Source organism: Gallus gallus, chromosome 1 (assembly GCF_016699485.2).
Source record: "Gallus gallus isolate bGalGal1 chromosome 1, bGalGal1.mat.broiler.GRCg7b, whole genome shotgun sequence".
Classification (NCBI taxonomy): domain Eukaryota; kingdom Metazoa; phylum Chordata; class Aves; order Galliformes; family Phasianidae; genus Gallus; species Gallus gallus.
This window is the reverse complement of record NC_052532.1, coordinates 61712718-61730625: the sequence shown is the minus strand read 5'-3', so window position 1 is coordinate 61730625 and position 17908 is coordinate 61712718. Positions and strand designations below refer to the sequence as shown.

At 49.5% G+C, this 17908-nt stretch overlaps 1 protein-coding gene across 4 annotated transcripts; it reads left to right on the top strand.

Moving 5' to 3' along the window:
- Positions 1 to 342: 342 nt before the first annotated feature.
- On the top strand, positions 343 to 17689 carry CECR1 (cat eye syndrome chromosome region, candidate 1). Of its 4 annotated transcripts, none has more exons than XM_046939256.1 (10): positions 343 to 462; positions 1336 to 1652; positions 3958 to 4183; positions 10193 to 10403; positions 11546 to 11673; positions 12582 to 12672; positions 13024 to 13132; positions 13881 to 14038; positions 15090 to 15292; positions 16161 to 17689. In XM_046939256.1, exons 2-10 carry the CDS (start codon positions 1343 to 1345, stop codon positions 16267 to 16269), a joined length of 1545 nt encoding a protein of 514 aa, XP_046795212.1. In that variant the 5' UTR covers positions 343 to 462; positions 1336 to 1342; the 3' UTR covers positions 16270 to 17689.
- Positions 17690 to 17908: the final 219 nt, after the last annotated feature.

Below are 17908 nucleotides of genomic sequence, written 5' to 3'. Positions count from 1 at the left end.
ATCAGCACGCGCACCCCTCCGCTCGGCGGCATCCCAAACGTGGCCCCGGCGCTGGGCTGGGGCCAGCCCGCTCTGTGCAGCTGGCAGGGAGCAGGCAAAAGCATTCAGAGGCACCTTTACAAATCCTTGTATTTTTTTTTTTTTTTTCTTTTTTTCTTCTCAGATACAAAACAAGTTGTTAATTGCAGTGCTGGCACTCACGCTCGCTGCTCTGCCTGCCTCCGCCTGCGCCCCGCTTTCCGCTGACCTCCGCCGCCGCCTCCTCCTCTTTATATATTCATGAAGCACAGGGACACAGCGGGTGGGGCGCGGATAAATAAAAGCTGAGTGAGCTGAAACTGCACACAGGAAGAGGAACTGTGCACGCGGTGACTCGCCGGGACGCAGCCCGCTGCTCGTCTGGGCCCCGCCGGAGAGACGATAACCCCACTGCGGGGTGCGAGGAGCGGAGAGCTGCCCTGCGTGAGTCAGCCCAGGGTCGAGGTGGTGCCTCTGGGGATGGCTCACGCTCTGGTTCAGAGCCAGGCCCACGGCGCGGCTGCTCGTGGGGCTGAGGAACCCCAGTGGGAGCAGGGCTGGAGGAGACGCAGGGCCCCGCGTGTGCGCGGGGAGGTAATGTGGGACGCATGCGGATCTGCTCCGAAATACCCAGCCTTCCCCCAGCCTGCTTTGGTGCGGAGGGATGGGTGCACAGGGTCACCGGCGCCTGGCGCTGACGGATTATGTTGCAGCTGAGCTTTTTTGGGAAGGGCAGAGTTCTCTGAGTTCACATGTGCCTGTTGCCTGTGATCTCTTGCTGCTCCCGTGGGCTCCCTCCCGTTCTCTTTCCTTGGAGATTGCAAGGAAGGGCCGTGCCTCTGGGGCTGCACTGGGGTTTCCACCTGTAAATTAACCCCTCGAGTAGGGGTGCAACGAGGCCTTCTCCCAGCTGCAGGGAGCTAGCGTTCAATCAGCTCTGTGATTTGGTGCAGCCTGTGCGATCACAGAAGTCCCTCGGGCACCTTATCCCCAGCACCCCTTGTTGTGAGGGGTTCTGTGCAGTTTACCAGCCAGCATCCCAACCTTACCGACACCCAGCTTCAGGTCTGGGCCCTCCTCTCCTCTCCACCCTGAACACCATCTTGCCACAAGCAAGCAGCATCACAGGAGAACATGTGAGTACAGCCCCTGTGCATAGGGGACATCACTACCAGATGCTCCCCCAGCACTAAGCATCCAATTAACCCACTCCTCCTGTAGGACGGACCAGCAGTTTCATGTCTCAGTGGGTTGCTGCTAAGATGTTGCCTCTGCCTTGTGCTAACACATTGACTTCTCCTTGTGCACCAGGTGCAGATCCAAGATGAAGCCTCCATCTGGGCAAGGCATAAGGCTGGCGTGCCTTCTCGGCTTGGCTTCCCTCTGCCTTCCCACCCCGCTCTGGGAGGACCGAGACTCCCTCATGCAGGAGGAGGAAGCCAGACTGACAGGTGGCAATTTGGTGCTGAGCACCCAGGAGCAGCAGCTCAGCATGAAGCTCATCAGCCTCAAGAAGAAGGAGGTCGCCGCAGCCTTGAACACGGGGCAGTTCCCTCCAAGCATGCACTTCTTTCGGGCAAAAAGCCTCATTGAGCAGAGCGCAGTGTTCAGCATCCTGAAGCGCATGCCAAAAGGTAGGCTTGGGCTTAATGATTGCTCATCGTACTCATCCTCTTCTTGCCTTTTGCTCTCTGTGCCAGAGCTGGGAAAGAGCGTGGGATGCAGCAGAGCTCTGACTGCAGATGGGCTTCCCAGAGCTGGGAATAGCGCTGGCTGGGCAGTGGGAGGAGTCCTGCCTCTCAGCTGGGAGCGGGGGGAGAGGAAAAGGTGGCTAGATTGCATGAATGCTCATTTCCAGCAATTGTAGCATTCACCATAGCTTGTAATATGGATCTTTCAGCCTTTCAAAGGCAAGGAAAGGGCAGAGGAAGTTAAGATGAAGACATCACAGACATCCATGTTTGACACAGTCCTTTATCCACACAGACACAATAGACTTGCTACCAACCAAACACGCTCAGTACTCTGGGTTACACTGGAAAGGGGGAGAAGATACTGCAGCCAAGTGGAAATCCAAACCACTGACGCTGGGCAGCAGCAAGCCCAATGTCTCCACTTCTCTGAGCTGCAGATAGCTCAGTGGAGAGGTCAAAGTAATTGCTGGAGAAAGACCTTGACTCCTAGCTGGCTGCTTTCTCCCTCTGCATCCCTGGTTCAGTAAGAAAGCGTTGAACAAGGTGCCCTCTTTAACTAAAGATAAAAGACAGTTGCAGTGAAAGTTGCCTGCACCTCTACAGCTGTGAACGTGTCTACCATCCCAGAAGGTCCCTTTTTAGATGTAGCGTCCCATGGCCTTGCCCATGTGGCTGTCTGAAAACAGGTTGGTGACTCACTTGGAAGGACTTGGCAGTCAGATTTGTTTTTCATTTGTCAGGCAGTGACACTGGTGCATGGATAAGAGCTGTCTGCTCACTACCCAGCATCTCCCTCCCACTGTCCTGTGTGGGATGAGGCTCCTTGGCTTGCAGCATCCTGAGCAGTTACTGTAAGAGATTGGGATGCCAGAGTTGCCTTCATCTCTTCATCGCTGAACTGAGTAGTAGGGAATATAAAAGTTGTCCTCTTTTTGCCTCAAGTGGAATATCTTTGACACAAGGGAAGAATGAAACAAAAATCTAATGCCTTTCAACCCATGATACAGTAAAATAAGTTCTGTCTTTGCACGAACTGTAGGCTTTAGGCTCAAAGTCACATCCTTGCAGTTGCTTGAGTAGGACCTCAGCCTTGATCAGAACCCCTAGGAATTACTGTTGTTTCAAGCACTATTGCCATTTCTTTTGCTCTTAACACAGCAGAAGTGCAGCACTGTAAGTGACAGGAGGATCTAGACAGCTGTGGCACACATGTTCTGTTGCTCTGGTGAGAGCAGTAGCTGCAGACGCTCAGTATCTTAGCTTTCAGACCCTTTATAGTGAGGGATTATAGAGGCTATGTATATGTTATAATCAGTTTACTACAGCTTAGAGTCTTGACATTTCAGTTTGTCCAATGTCACATGCATATTGGCCTTTGTTCCTGCTGCTCATGTTCTCCCTTTACTCCTTAGGGCATCGAAGCTATTTAGATGATAACATCTCCCCTAGACTAATAGAGCACATCTCTGTAAGACTTTGGCTTTAAATTCTTTCCCTTTACAAATAGGAAGTTTATTTCAAGCATAAGAAGTCTCTGCAAAAAGAGATGTCACCAAAATAAATGGATGGGCTGAGGAAGGTAAGCACACAGAAGTCTCCTGTGCCAGGAAGGCTGGCAGTTGCCAACGTGCTGCACAGTAGCAGAGCATGCCAAAAGCCCATGGTGCTGGCCAGCAGCAGATGCACAACACAAGCAAGAAGTCATTTGATAAGGGAAGTGCATCTGATGGCAGTTCCCCACAGTGTCACGGTCTATGGTTTTGATGCGTGCCAGAGTTCCATAGAGATGAAGGAAGAGATGCAGACTAGATGCAAGGATTGAGGCTGGGAGTCACAAAGCTGAGGTACAGAGGCTTTTCCCAGGCCTGCCTCTCGTCTAGCATACCTTGTGAACTGCTGTCTACTGCAAGAGCTCCTCTTGCAGTCAGCAGGGCCCAAGCCAGCTCTCAGAGAAGCCAGCCTGAAAGAACACTTTCTGTCACAGCGGGGAAGCCGAGCTCCCTGTTGCTCCCCCTGCCCATTGCTGCCAGGGAGCTGTCAAGCTCTGCCTGCCCCATCTCTCATGTGAGCATCCTCAGCACAGGGAGGAAAGGCAGCACTGTCTGTGCTGGGAGAGGTCAGCCACAACCATCTGGAAGTATTTCCATATGCCCCAGATGGGCAAACTCAAGCTCTCATGATATTAAGCCTCCTTTCCTCTGCTCCCAGAACATCATCTCATTCGGCCTGCTTTCCCTCTCCCCAGGCGCTGTCCTACACCTGCACGACTATGCCATGCTGAGCGTGGACTGGCTGGTGTACAATGCTACCTATCTCCCTGACTGCTACATCTGCTTCACCCAAACGGGCACTGTTCGGTTTCGCTTTTCCAAGCCTCACCCTCCTCACCCAGTGCCGGCCCAGTGTTCCCAGTGGGTTTTGCTGGAGACTTACCGAAAACAGCTGCGCAACGTGACTGAGTTCGATCACAGGTGAGCAAGCAGGAGGTGTGGATGCTTCATGGTAGCATTGCATGGCCAGCAGAATTGTTCTGGACCAGTTTCTCCATTTACTTGTTGCTCTGAAAGCCGGGGACTCTATTTCAAGCTGTGCGTACATAACAAGCAAACAGCAAAGAACTTGAGGCATTACGTATTGCAACAAGAAAGACATTGAGGCCCTGGAGTGTGTCCAAAGAAGGTCAGTGAATCTGGTGAAGGGTCTAAAGCACAAGTCTTATGAGGAACAGCTGAAGGAAGAGGGATTGTTCAGTCTGGAGGAGGCTCGGGGGAAACCTTATAGCTCTCTACACCTCCCTAAAAGGAGGTTGTAGTGAGGTAGGCTTGTAGTGAGAGAGGCCTCTTCTCGCATGTAACAGCAAGAGGATGAGAGGTAATGCCCTTAAGTTGCTTCAGTGGAAGTTCAGGTTGGATATTAAGAAAAGCTGACTCTCAGAAAGAGGGGTGACGCATTGGAACAGGCTGCCCAGGGAGGTGGTGGGATCTCCGTCCCTGGAGGTGTTCAAGAAACACGTGGATTTGGCATTGAGGGACATGGTTAGTGAGCACGGTGATGATGGGTCAACAGTCGGACTTGATGATCTTAGAGATCTTTTCCAACCTTAACAATTCTATGATTCTAAGCGCGCCAGAATTAGAGGCTACTAACTTTGAAGTTTTCTGTTGCACCTCTACTTTGGTCTGTTGTACAGACAGATTGAATTCGGTGGTTTAAGTTGCTTCATGTGACCTGCCCAACCCTCCCTCAGCACCCAAGCTGGACGTGCTTCCAACAGGGAACAGGGCTCCATAGGAAAGGACCTCACCTCGCCCATTAAGGTAACCATGAGGAAGGCAGGCAACAGAGAGACTCAGTCTCAAGAGGGATCTCAGGCACAGAGGCATGCCACCTGCCCCCAGAAAAGGGGTTAGGGCTCAGCCAGAGCACCGGTTGAGCCAACGAGCCCTACACACACGTTCTGCGTCTAACAGCATACCATCTGCTAGCAGAGCTCCTCTCCTCCAGGTCAGATCTCCCATAGCCATCTGGGAGCGCCCAGCCCAGCCCAGCCTTCTCTTCCAGGCATCACTCACCATTCTGCAAGAGCTCCCTCCCTGCTGTCAGCCTTTTATCAGGACCAGGTGTGAGCAGACTGCCCAGCAGCCATCTCACATTTAATGACTTACAGCTGGGTGGGAATGGCCTGGCTCACCCTCCAGGCATGGTGTTAGGAAGACCAAGCCTGCTCTCCCCATCCTGGGTCTGTTCATCTTGTGGCAAAGCCCTGCTGAAAGGCCAAGGGGATCGTGTGGTTCTACATTGTGTTTGGGGGCTGGATAGCATGCACTAAATAATGCATGAAGGCAGACATTGAGTGATGAGGACAAAAAGAAACACTGAGTTGTGAGATGGTCAAGGAGCACTACTGTCTCCTGGGCTCCAGGAGTCTGCTGGGCTCTGTGGAAAAACATACTGTGTGGTACAGTGTAATTGAAAACAGTATTGTGGAGCTGGCACATGAGGGGAAAGTAGATGAAGGTGACATGGTGACCCTAATTATGGTACTTCCCGAGTGAAACTTCATGGTTTTGATAGTGTGTGTACATGTGCTTCTAAATCGAGACCTCCTAGGTCCATACTCCTCTGCATGGAAGCTGTAGGGCTCCATGCTGCAGCATGGGAAGGAGGTCAGGCTGGAGGCTGGGGAGCTGTCAGGTCAGCTCCTGTTCTACACAGGTCTTGGCACTTCCAGAATGGAAAGAGAAGGTAGTGCTGGGCTTAGGGCTCCCAGCCTTCCATATCCTAAGGCTCTACTGCCCTGACTCATGGTGGACAAAATAACATCGAGTGAGAAGTCACTTATTCACATCTTCCAAAGAGAAAATGGGTTCCTCATTCTTTCAGTTTCTTCTGGGAGTGATGAGGAAAGACCATGGCACTCTTCAGCCCCACCAGGAGACTCATAAATAATGTGCAAGAGATTAGATGTCAAAACAGCTCCACTTTTTTAAAACACAAGAAATTGCTCTGGGTGTCTCAGACCCTTGTGTAGACCAACCCATGAGTTGTATTTGGGTTTAGTTGTATTTATGTAGCGTGATGTCCCTTCCTGGTAGAGGCTATTGGTCGTGGCATCCTGCACTGCAAAAGTCTCACAAAGGGTAGAAGGGAAAACCAAGGCAAAGACCAACAAAGTGATTTTCCTCAGCAAATGTGCACTGCAGCCAAATACAAACATGGATCTCCTACGTCCCGGGTGCTAGACTTACATTGTTCTTTATTTCTTGCTTTTCTATGCACACTGCAAAACTGCAAAGAAATCACTGCACATAGTGCGCAAGCACAGGAACAACAGCTGCACTGAGGCACATCCTCTCTTATTTTGATCTTATCCCTGGGTACTAGTCTGAGGGTTAGGAATGTATTTGGCCGCCTGAAAATAGGTCTCTAGCCAGGAATTGGCCCCAATCTGTTCTGCTTCTCAGTTCCTGGAAACCCTCCCAGCCTCTCGAACATGTGCATCCCAGGCTACCTCTCTTCCTGCGCTCCTCTTTGCCCTTGAGCACTGACAAACTGAGGGAAAGCAGATGTCAGAGAGAGGAATGGATAGATAGTTGGGTGCTTTCAAGGAGCTATCAAGTGAGCATGGCTGTTGGGAAAGGGTTCTCCTACAGGATAGCGTAGATCAGCACATGTAAAGAAACAGGGAGAATGCTTCCCAGAGCCTGCACTGCACCTTTCTTACCTTCTCACATTCCTGGCCAGGAAGGCAAGAGGGTGGGAGGAAGCCACGTGACATTTCTGCTGTTTGTATTGTTGTGTACGTTTGCAGATATATATCCCCATATACATGTACATTTATATGTGTATTGGAAGTAAGTCTTTCTGTTTGTTTGCCTCAAAAGAAGGTCTTGTCATTCATATCCAAAATGCAAGTCTTATGGTCCAAGACCCAGAAGTATCCTGGTACTGGTAAGCTTCCAAAATGGTGCTGTTGGGAGAGTCAAGACACCACGGGTTAGGAGGCAGAGAAAGGCAGGAAATCTTGCTTTGAGATTTAAAAGAATCCTCACTTATTTACTTGTCAATCAAGTAGGACATAGGAGAATGCTATTTTTCCCCTCAAAAAGCAACACAATCACCACAATCTCTAAAGTGAGGGCTGACAATGGGCATGCCCCCAGATATTTAAGGGAAGCGGCGCTGATATGCCAGATATTTGTGACCCCCCCCTGCCCGAGGGTGGGGGCCATGCCCCGCGGCACAGCTCCCTGTCGCAAGGATGAAGTCATCTACGAGCAAGCTGACACGCGGCTCGAGCTGCGGGAGAATCCCCTGGGCGCCAGCAGACCTCCATCACCTCCCCTCTGTGCCCTCCACTGCCTTATCTCAAGGAAAATAGGGCAGTAGACACACAGAAAAAGTGTACACAAAACCCCACCAGAGAAACAAAGCACTCCACTCTCTGTACAAGTCTCCCCTTGGGGGGAAAAGAGGGGAAGAGAGAGACAGACAGAAAGCGAATGAGCCACATGTGACAGATGTTAGCCACTCTATTTAATGCACCACTGGAAGACATTCAGATACTATGGCGAGGAGCGAGATATAATTACCCGTGGTGGAGAGAAACAGAAGCAGGAAATAGATGCTCTTTAAAAACAAGACAACGTACCATTCACTTCTGCATCATATAGTTCAAGAAAGCAAAACGGTTAAAAAATAGCAGGAAAAGAGAAAAGCAAAAACGTGGTCGAAAACGAATAATCCTGAGCTGACTGTTTTTGTTGTGCCCCTTTGGGCATACGCATCACAATAGCATCGTTCACTGCCTATATGACATGACACGGAAGGCTATTTGTAGGCTGCACCTGATCACTGGCTGGCGTCCATTCTGGAAAACAAGCAAAAGTGTCTTTATGAAGCTTTGCTTCATCTGCATGAGCTCCTCGTGGTGAAAAATTATCAGCCCGAACCCTTAGGAGATTATCGGGTTATCAAGGCTGGGTCAGCACTGCACCATAAATCTTCAACAGTTATAGGGATCAATAATCGGTCTCAAAGGAAAGGGGATTATAAAAAAAAAAACGTTACTTGATTGATGTGCTTTTAGGAGCAGGGTGGTGTGAGGATTTATAGTCCAAGAGCACAGGCTGGGTAAACAACCTCGAGTTCATACAGCTCGAGTTTAAAACAGGGCACGAGGTGGTGGGGAGCTGCCATTCGGTTAGGGCTGCGGTGAGGACAGCAGGGAGCACCTCCACATCTGTTTTCCCAGAGGTTTGCCAAGGTGCCTGGCTCTTTCCATGCTGCATCTCCTCAAGCACACCCTCTCACCGGTAGCCAACAATGGGTGAGCTCCTTACAGATGCCCCAGCTCTGGGGTGGTGCTCCAGCATCCTTCCCTGAGCTGCAATGCCGTAGCATCACAGAGCATCACCCTTGTGCCTCTCCGGGCGTGGCAGAGCTTCTGTGCCAAGTCACATTGCTTGCTGGACTTATCTGGGGATGTCAGCCTCATGTGACAGTGCAGTAGAGACGCCACTCTAACGCACAGGAGGGCAAAGCTGAAGGTGCTCTGAATTTTTTGACTGGCTGGCATTTCAAAGCTCATCCTCAGTGTGATCCAAATATCTTTGCTTATGTACAATTATGTTTCTGAAATAGTTCCCAGCAAAGAAATTAGCTGAGTGAAGAAGAAACGAAACTGCAGCTGTGGGAATAGGGCCCTGAGGGAGGGGGGCGGCAGCCAGCAGGCAGGTGCTGAGCAGTCGGCTCCATTGTAAGGTTGGGATGGAGGGAGGGATGAAAAAGGATGTCCCATGTCTTAGTTTATGGGTCTGGTCCAGATCATGTCTGTGGGAGGGAGACTTCAAACACCAAATGCTATTAAAAACCAGTAACTGCTGTCAAGGGATGCCAGGTTTGTTTCAGTGGAGAGGAGGAAAAGATTTCTGGTTCTCAAACATCTCCACCCTGCCCATATAATCTGGCACGTTTTGATAAGAAGGTACTGGGGATAGTTACAGGTTAGAAGTTACAGTGATGGTGGTCTTAGCACCTCCTGGAGACAGCCCAGTGAACAGAGGGACAGGTGTCAAAATACTTGACATGCGTTTAAGATGCTTGGGAGAATACATGGTCTGCGAGAGTAACCTATTAGCCTACTTTGAGGTTAAGAATACTCCTGGATATGAATGACCCCGTCTCCAGGGATAGGGCATCCACCACCTCTCTGGGCAACCTGCTCCAGTGCTTCACTGCCCTTACTGTAAAAAACTTTTTCCTTATATCCAACCTAAATCTACCTTCTTTTAGTTTGAAACGATTTCCCCTTGTCCTGCCACAACAGACCCTGCTAAAGATTCTGTCCCTTTATTTCTTACAGCCCCCCTTTAGATACTGAAAAGCTGCTCTCACATCTCCCTGGAGCCTTCTCTTCTCCATGCTGAAGAGCCCCAGCTCTCTCAGCCTGTCCCCATAGGGGAGGTATTCCATCCCTGGGATCATTTCTGTGTCCCTCTGGATGTGTTCCAACAGGTCCACATCTCTCCTGTACTGAGGACTCCATATCTGGATGCAGTATTCTGGACAAGGTCTCACCAGTGCAGGAGGATCACCTCCCTGACCTGCTTGCCTTGCTTCTTTTTGGATATTCCCCCAAAATGATGGGTACTTTGAACGTCGTTATCGAGCTTAACACGTAGCAAAGGACTTTTTATCCGTCACAAGGTACAGATATCATCTCTACCAGCCATTAGAGGAGTTAAAATAGCTGGAAGAAAAATGATCTGAACGTCTCCTAGTTGTATCAGTTGCTATACCTACATCCCTTGTGGTATTATCAGCCTTCAGGTTAGGAATTGGGCCACTGCTGCAGCAGGAGCTGCTTTGCTTCTTCCCTTGGTCCTCCTTTGTGAACACATCCATCCTTTTGCAGGCTGAAAGCCAGCTGACTTCCCGTCTCTCCTAATTCTTCCTCTTCCCTTTCCCCTTTTCTGCAGCTTGCTGAGGAACTTGACCCTGGTGACGGATGCCCCGGAGCTGGCCTACCCTTCCCAAGCTTTCATCTGGAAAAGGTTTGAAGAAGTCTTTCTCATCGCTTCTGGACTTATCTGCTATGCACCTGTGTTCAAGGCCTATTTCTACCAGGGGCTGCTGGAGCTTTATGAGGATAACATACAGTATGTTGAGATAAGAGCTATCCTGCCTGCGGTATGTATTTTTTGGCTTCTCTAGTATTCCTTTAAGCTTTTATTTCTCCAAAACTTTGCTCAAGCCCTAGCTTGAATTCAATTCTTGGATGTTTGCATACCTGGCCTTGTCAGGACGCTGGAGGAGCCTTATCATATTCAAAGGTCTTTGCAGGAGATTTGCATGCTCGAGGGCTTGGAGACGAGAGACACTTTGTTCTTCATGGTTAAGGAAGATACCGACTGTGGCAACAGTACAAACTGTTTTGTACCATCTGAGTGGAGCTGTGTCTGATCTTGCTGGTGGGGCAGATGCTCAGCCTGTGCCAGAATCACCTGTTCTGGAATACCTTCCCACCTGGAGCAGAGACTTATTGTGGAACAGCTGCATTATTTTAAATTTATGGCTTATTTCAGAATGATACCGTACTTCAGCGGGATACTGTACCAACTGCAAAATGTAGTCTTACAATGGAGACAACCTGAAATTCTGGCTAGGAGATGCCCCTTGCATTGCTGCTAGTGCTGAAGTCTGCTGGTGACGAGTCAGACTTCCTCCTGAGCACCAGCCAGGCCATCCAGCAGTCCCAAGCTGCCTGACACCTTCCCAGCACCCTGAGCCCACTGTGGCTGCAGCAGATCCCCCAGCTCAGTGGCCGTTTCCATTTCCCAGACACATTTTCCATCCAGCTTTTTAAGCAGAGCACGAGCGGGAGAGCAAGGCAGCTGCATGCCTGGGGGCCCTCTACCATGCTGGGGCAATAGCACCCGTGCTGCAGGAGCTCGCCTTGCAACAAATCCTGCCAGGAGCGATCACTGAAGTAAAGTAAATGAAAGCTGGGATTTAGTGTGAAACAGCAAACACGGCAGAAAAGCCCCCCAGCTGTGTTTGCAAGTTCAGCTGTGCAAAGCCTCAGCTTCCCATGAGTAGTGGCAGTGGAAATGTCACCATGATATCCGCAGCCACCAGGGTGCTGGCAGGGAGACAGCAGGAGGTGATGGGGCACCGGGCTTAGTGGTGGGCAGCGCAAGGCAGCAGCACAGAGGGCTGAGCGTGGGGAAGCTTGGTTCTTGTAGCACATACTGGGGAGAAAGACTATTCCTTGTTTCTTGTAATAAAACCTCTCCTCTAACTCCTGCTTGCCACGTGCTTCTGGCCCACAGGTGTACGAGCTCGACGGCACTCAGCACAACAAGTCCTGGTCGGTGGCGGCGTACCAGGAGGTGAGCAGGCGGTTTGTGCAGGAGCACCCCGATTTCCTCGGAGCAAAGGTTATCTTCGCGGCACACAGGTAGAAAACGAGAGCTATCCAAGCAGGACTTTCCGAGGGGTGGGCTGGAAAGGCTGCCATCGCTTAGCGATGCCACACCTGTGGTTTTCCCCTGGGGATGAGAGGATCAAGATAGGGGAAGGCTTTTACATGGTCGCGCTCACCATCGTGGAGCTGAGCAGGGACAGCAGTGGCCGAGTATGGGCACAGGGCACAGCAGGGGTCCACAGAGGACCCTGTGAGTGCTGTTCCCTGGCAGCCTACATACATTATGTTCATGCTGCTGCGCGCAGGCAGGCACAAGGCTGTTCTCCAAGTCACCCAGATGCCACAAAGTCACATGAGGTCATCGTGAGCAAACAGAACACACCTCTCAGTGGCACTTACTCACTCTGTCTCAGCACAGTGCAGTTTCCAGTTCAGAGAGGCTTGCCTCTGGCCAGTGTGGGTATGGACACAGCCCCTCTGGAAAACGTGCTTTGATGTGCAAGTCCAACAGGGCTGGGGGAAAGCTAAATTTAAAACTACTGAAATGAAGCTGCTGTCCCAACTCCCAGTAAAATGGTAGAGAGGCAACAACAAAAAAAAGCCCCCAGAAAACAAACAAACAAAAAACCCTTTTTCTCTCCATGCTGCAGTGTTTCTTTCTTGGTGCAAGAGAAAAGCCAGTGAGTGTTAGCCAAGCATGCCTCACCTCAAGTGATGGAATTGTCTAGCCAGGCATTTCCTGGTCATTCAGAGCTTTCCTTTCATAATATCAATTTTCTACTGCCATTACTCTGGAGACCTGAAGCTGGCTGTCAGATTCAGGAGCAACTTTTCATTTTGGAAATAGCCCTGAGAGTCCCAGTTCACAGTTCAGACAACTCCTAAGAAGGCAGGCCTGTGGATGTGAGCCTGCTCATTGCTTTTGCTCTTGTGCTTTTTAGGATGCTGAATGTTTCCCAGATTAAAGAAACCATCATCACTGCCATGGAACTCAGAGCCCACTTCCCAGATACCCTGGCAGGCTTCGACTTGGTAACTGAATTTCTTCTGTGGCTTTGAGTTAACCGCTAGAGGTGAAATGTAACTATGTGTAAGTATGGCATGTGTTATACCAGAGCCAGATCCTCTGCCACTGTACTGAAATCAGTGTAAACAAGTAAAAAATCCTCTAGCTAAGGATACTGTTGGCAGTAATTGACCAAAAAAAATTCCAAAAACCAAAAACAAAACACCCAAACCCTGAAAGATTCAGCCCCATAGCTCCCACTCAGAACACAGTACTGTACTTTTGGTACAGTTGGCACTACATGGTGTTTTCCAGCTGTAGGACCCACCATCTTCCAGGGAATGTTCAAAAACACTGTTTTTCTTTCTGCTCCCCAGGTTGGCAATGAGGATGAAGGTCATTCTTTATGGGAGTTTAAGGATGTCCTGACCATCCCATATTCCCTGAGGGCTAACCTGCCTTACTTCTTCCATGCTGGAGAGACAGGTAAGCATGAGGACTTAAGGTCTGTTACTGCTTACAGATGTAGGAGGTGAAGTCTCACAAAGCAGAGAAGCAGCAAGCCTGGCTGTATCAAGATGGTGGGTGTGTGTGCTGTGTTTTCCCAGTGCTTTCCACACCAGCTTGTGGCTGCAGCATTCCTGCATGGTGTCTCCACTACCTGTGTAGGCTCCATGTTGGTCAGTATCTCTGTCCTGTGTGTAACGTGTAGTCACTCTGCAAGAGCTACTACTGCTGCTGGTCCCAATACATTGTTCGGTCAGTATGGATGGTATTTACCCTAACTATGCATGACAGTTGTGTCAGACTGCTGCGTTGCACTTATTAAATATTGATATCTACAGTGAAAATGTCTAAATCTCAACTAGTTACCCTGGGTTCTCTTCACGTTCACACTTCTAAGGTGCACAGCATCTCATCCAAATGCACAGCCATTCCCTAGAAATTAGTACTTATCTCCCTTGACTGTGAGCAGAGACCAACACGATTAGCTTAGCTGTAAGAGAAATGCTGTGGACATTCACTGCCAGGTGAGATGAGTGGCTCTCTTGATGCTGAGCAGTGCCATGGGCAGATCTGAATTCCCATTTCACTGAAAATGCAAAGTTGGAACTCGGAGTATGAGCAGTCCCCTCATCTTGCAACCAAGACATGCATTAAGAAAACCATCTAGCAGTTTGAGAAGATGCATTTCCTTGTAGCACTGCAGTGATTTTTGCCTGTCTCTGTTCAGACTGGCAGGGCACCTCTGTAGACAACAATGTGCTGGATGCTCTGCTACTGAATACCAGCCGGATTGGCCATGGACTTGCCCTCACTAAACACCCAGTAGCCAAAAATTTGTCTCTGAAGAGGGATATTCCTGTAGAAGTCTGTCCCATCTCCAACCAGGTATGTTGGTAAAAGCTTAGGTCTGGGGGCTGGGTCATTGGAATGGTATCTGCCATAGCAGCAAGGTGCAACTGGGAGGTGGGGGCAGACAGATGTTTTGTTGCACACAGGTTGGCTCAGTTTCCTTTGCACTGCGTTACACTACAGTCTGCTATACAGATACATGCTGCATGAGTATACGGCTTGCAGCACCAGTTAGTTCAATATCATTTAAATTCATATCCAGGGAAACATGGAAAGGCAGTGCTCCTGGTGGAGATGAAACCCAGAGCCAGGGAGGTGCCTAAAGGGACATAATGGAAAGTCCTTTAAAGCTAGGAGGACTGAAAGGTGAGAAGCCAAGATAGCAACTGAAAGTCCTTTTGGTTTGGTAGAACTCATAGCTAGGGGAAATCTTCTGCTACATATTATTATTTTTCACTCAGAGGGTGGTGACGTACTGGAACACATTGCCCAAGGGGGTTGTGGATGCCCCATTCCTGGAGGCATTCAAGGCCAGGCTGGATGTGGCTCTGGGCAGCCTGGTCTGGTGGCAACCCTGCACATAGCGGGGGGTTGAAACTAGATGATCATTATGGTCCTTTTCAACCTAGGCCATTCTATGATTCTATGATTAGCATGATGTACATTGTGCCCTGGGCACAGCAGGATGGATGCTCAGAACAGAGAGATGCTGGGGTGGGCCTTGAGGGAGAGGACCCTGACACCAGCTCCAGGTGCCCCAGGCTAAGTGTCAGGGCAAAGGTGTAATCAAAAGACTGCTCCTGAAATGCTCACATTTAAATTATAATAAGTAAACAGGTGTTATTCACACTGCTAGCCTTGACTTGAAGTGATTAATTTAAGAAACCAATCTTCTCATATAGTCAGTGGAGAAAAGTAGTCTCCTCCTGCAGCAATTCAGAGCACAATGCCTAATATGCTTTGAATAGCCCTCAGGCTCCTCCCCAGTGTCTGCCTGCTGACCTAAGCAGCTACATCAGGTACGCGGTGTGATGGGTGCAAACATGGCTACAGCCATAACCTGACATGGTATTGTCTTCCCACCAAGGTGCTGCTGTTGGTGTCTGACTTGCGGAGCCACCCCGCAGCCAGTCTCATGGCTGAAGGGCACCCTGTTGTGGTCAGCCCTGACGATCCCTCTATCTTTGGGGCAAAGGGTGTCTCCTATGACTTCTACGAGGTGTTCATGGCCATTGGAGGGATGAATGCTGACTTGAGGACTTTGAAACAACTTGCACTCAACTCCATAAAGTAAGTTCCTCACCTCTCTCACCTAGCCATAGCAATGCTGAGGAACATCAGCCTGCTCTCAGAAAACCCACCTCATTTGGGTTTTGGTCACAATCTCCTCTGCCACATGATCCAAGCTTCTGTTTATCCAAAGCCTCCTCTGCATGTCTCCTCCAAGAGAAGGACACAAGGACCCCCTGACCGTGCCCTTGAGTGCTTTTCTCTGTTCCAGTGTCTCAGTTTTCTCTCTCTTTTTCCATCCTTTGCAAAGTTTCCTCCTGTGCCTGGTTCTGGGTAGGGGAGAAACGTTATATCCTTGGACCATTTGCCTATTTCTGCTTGAATGTGATTTGTCCTGACATTTGCCATGACCCACTGGGGAAACACAGGAAAACAATTTACCAGCTTGCAGTTTGGCTGTGTTTAACCACTTTTTCTGTTTACCCAGACAGCTATGAATGTCCCAAAATAGTTTGACTATGGTGCCCAGGGCCTTTCTCCGCATTCCTAGAATTTTGTCTGCTCTCCAAATCCCATGCCAGTCCCAAATCCCTGCACGGCCAGGAAGACAACAAACGTTCCTATTTCCTACTGATTTGGATCAACTCCAAGGGGCATCTCAAAGCAGCAGCAGAGCTATCTGTCCTGTATGAGACACTGGGTGCTGCTCAGTGAGCCCTCAGCTTACGGAGGTTGAGCTGGTGTGTTCTCACGGCGCAGCATTCAGTAGCTGTTGAAATGGCTGGGACACAGTGTTACACTGAGCAGTATAGGTATGTCCCCAAAGGGTTAATCTGTTGCTGCTTCCTGCCTTTTCATTGCGGTCACTGAACTTGGAATAGCTGCCTCCTTGACTCCTGTCTGATACAGGCTTTTCAACTCCTTGCAGATACAGTGCCATGCTACTGGATGAGAAAGCCAAGGCCAGAGAGGTCTGGCAGAAAAAATGGGACCAATTTGTGGCTGATCTCACTGATAGCTCGTTGATGGAGCTTTAGAAGGGAGGATAACCATCTCGGAAGGCATTTGGCAAGCCGGAGAAAGCCAGGCTTGTTGCTGGGAGGCAGCCTGCTTCTTCCACGTGACTTGAGCAGATGAAGGAACCCCTACGTCTCAGCCAGCCCTGACAATGTGGTTAAGCTGAGCTTAATGCTAGGAATGAGCTCCACTATCCTGGGGACCTCACAGCCCAGAAGTAAAATGAAGCAGAGAGCCTCTGTAACAACACCAGCAGAGTACGCCACTCACAATAGTCAAAACAATTAAAAGTTGCCGATGACCAAATCCTGACATCCTTATTCAGGAAAAACATGCCTTCTAATTAGACTTAGTGGGTCACTGCCAACATGAGGATCCCTGAATTTTGCCTTATCGTTACAAAATGCAGACCTTGTCCAGAAACAGCTAAGACAAACATCCAGCCATTTGGGCCACTGACCTTCGGGAGAGCAAGGACTGAAAATGACTTGTTATGTTTAACCCTGGGCCTGCTGCCAAAATAGCACTGCTGGGTGGAAGAACCAGTCGTAGGTTTGACGTCTGCTATTTCAGGACCTACCATGGCTGGAAACAAGCAGATGGAACCGTGCAAATGTTCCAAGACCGTGTAAGCTTGGTTGCACAGAGATCAGAAGGACAAAAAGGGGTGCCTCATTTGCCCGTGGTTGTTTTCTTTTCTCTTCCCTGCAGAATCCTTTCCTGTCTTCTGGTCACAGGGAAGCTAAACACTTTTCACCTGAGAAAACCCACCCTGGCTTCCCAGATCCTGTTTGACTAAACACTCATCCTGCCCAGCAATGTGTTAACATAGGCTCTGAAGTTATAGGAAGTGCCTTTTGATATCAAGGGGTCCCACTACTGGCCTTTGTTGCCTTATTCAGCCCATTCATCTTGGTGATATTCACCTTGGTGAGAACCAATCGCATACTGAGCATATCCAATATGTTCACTTGGACCTTCGCAGTATTTTCACCAAAACTTATTACAACAGCTACACAGCAAATTGTGCCTAGACAAGTGGACTCCCTTAGTTAACAAGCTCAAAAATATCAGGGAAAGAACTAGTTTCATGGAGATCAAAAAAATCTTCATCAGGATGCTCAATAAATCCAGCAAAATCCTTGAGTACACACATCCCAGGAACAAGCCAGGATCAACCAGCATCTCTCTGGCATTAGCACAACTGTTGTGGTTTACAGCAGCCAAGGGAGATCTTATAAATGTTCCTTCTGAAAGGTGCCTCCTCCTCAGAGCCCAAGACTTGAGTGGACTGTTCTTTCCTGATCTGACCAGCTTGGGCAAATTGGCTCCCTTTAAGCATCCTGCTAATTGTCCCAAGCTGCCTGGTTGTTGTTTATTTCCTCTAACCTTGGCTAAAGCACCTTAGCAGGAGACAAATATATTCACTACAGAAGCGGATCAAGCTGTGCAGCCCATGTATCCCTTGCGTGCTCAATGTTAAATGGCCCATATTTCACATGCTGCAAGCTTCTGTCTAGTAATCCAAGGCAAAACCAACAAAAACACACTGCAAACTGAAGGCAGCTAGATTGCAGAAGCCAGCAAGGCAAGCCACTGAAAGCAGAAGTAGAAGCCAGTCACACACCACGTGGAGTGGGTGGGCTCTGTGCTGGGCTC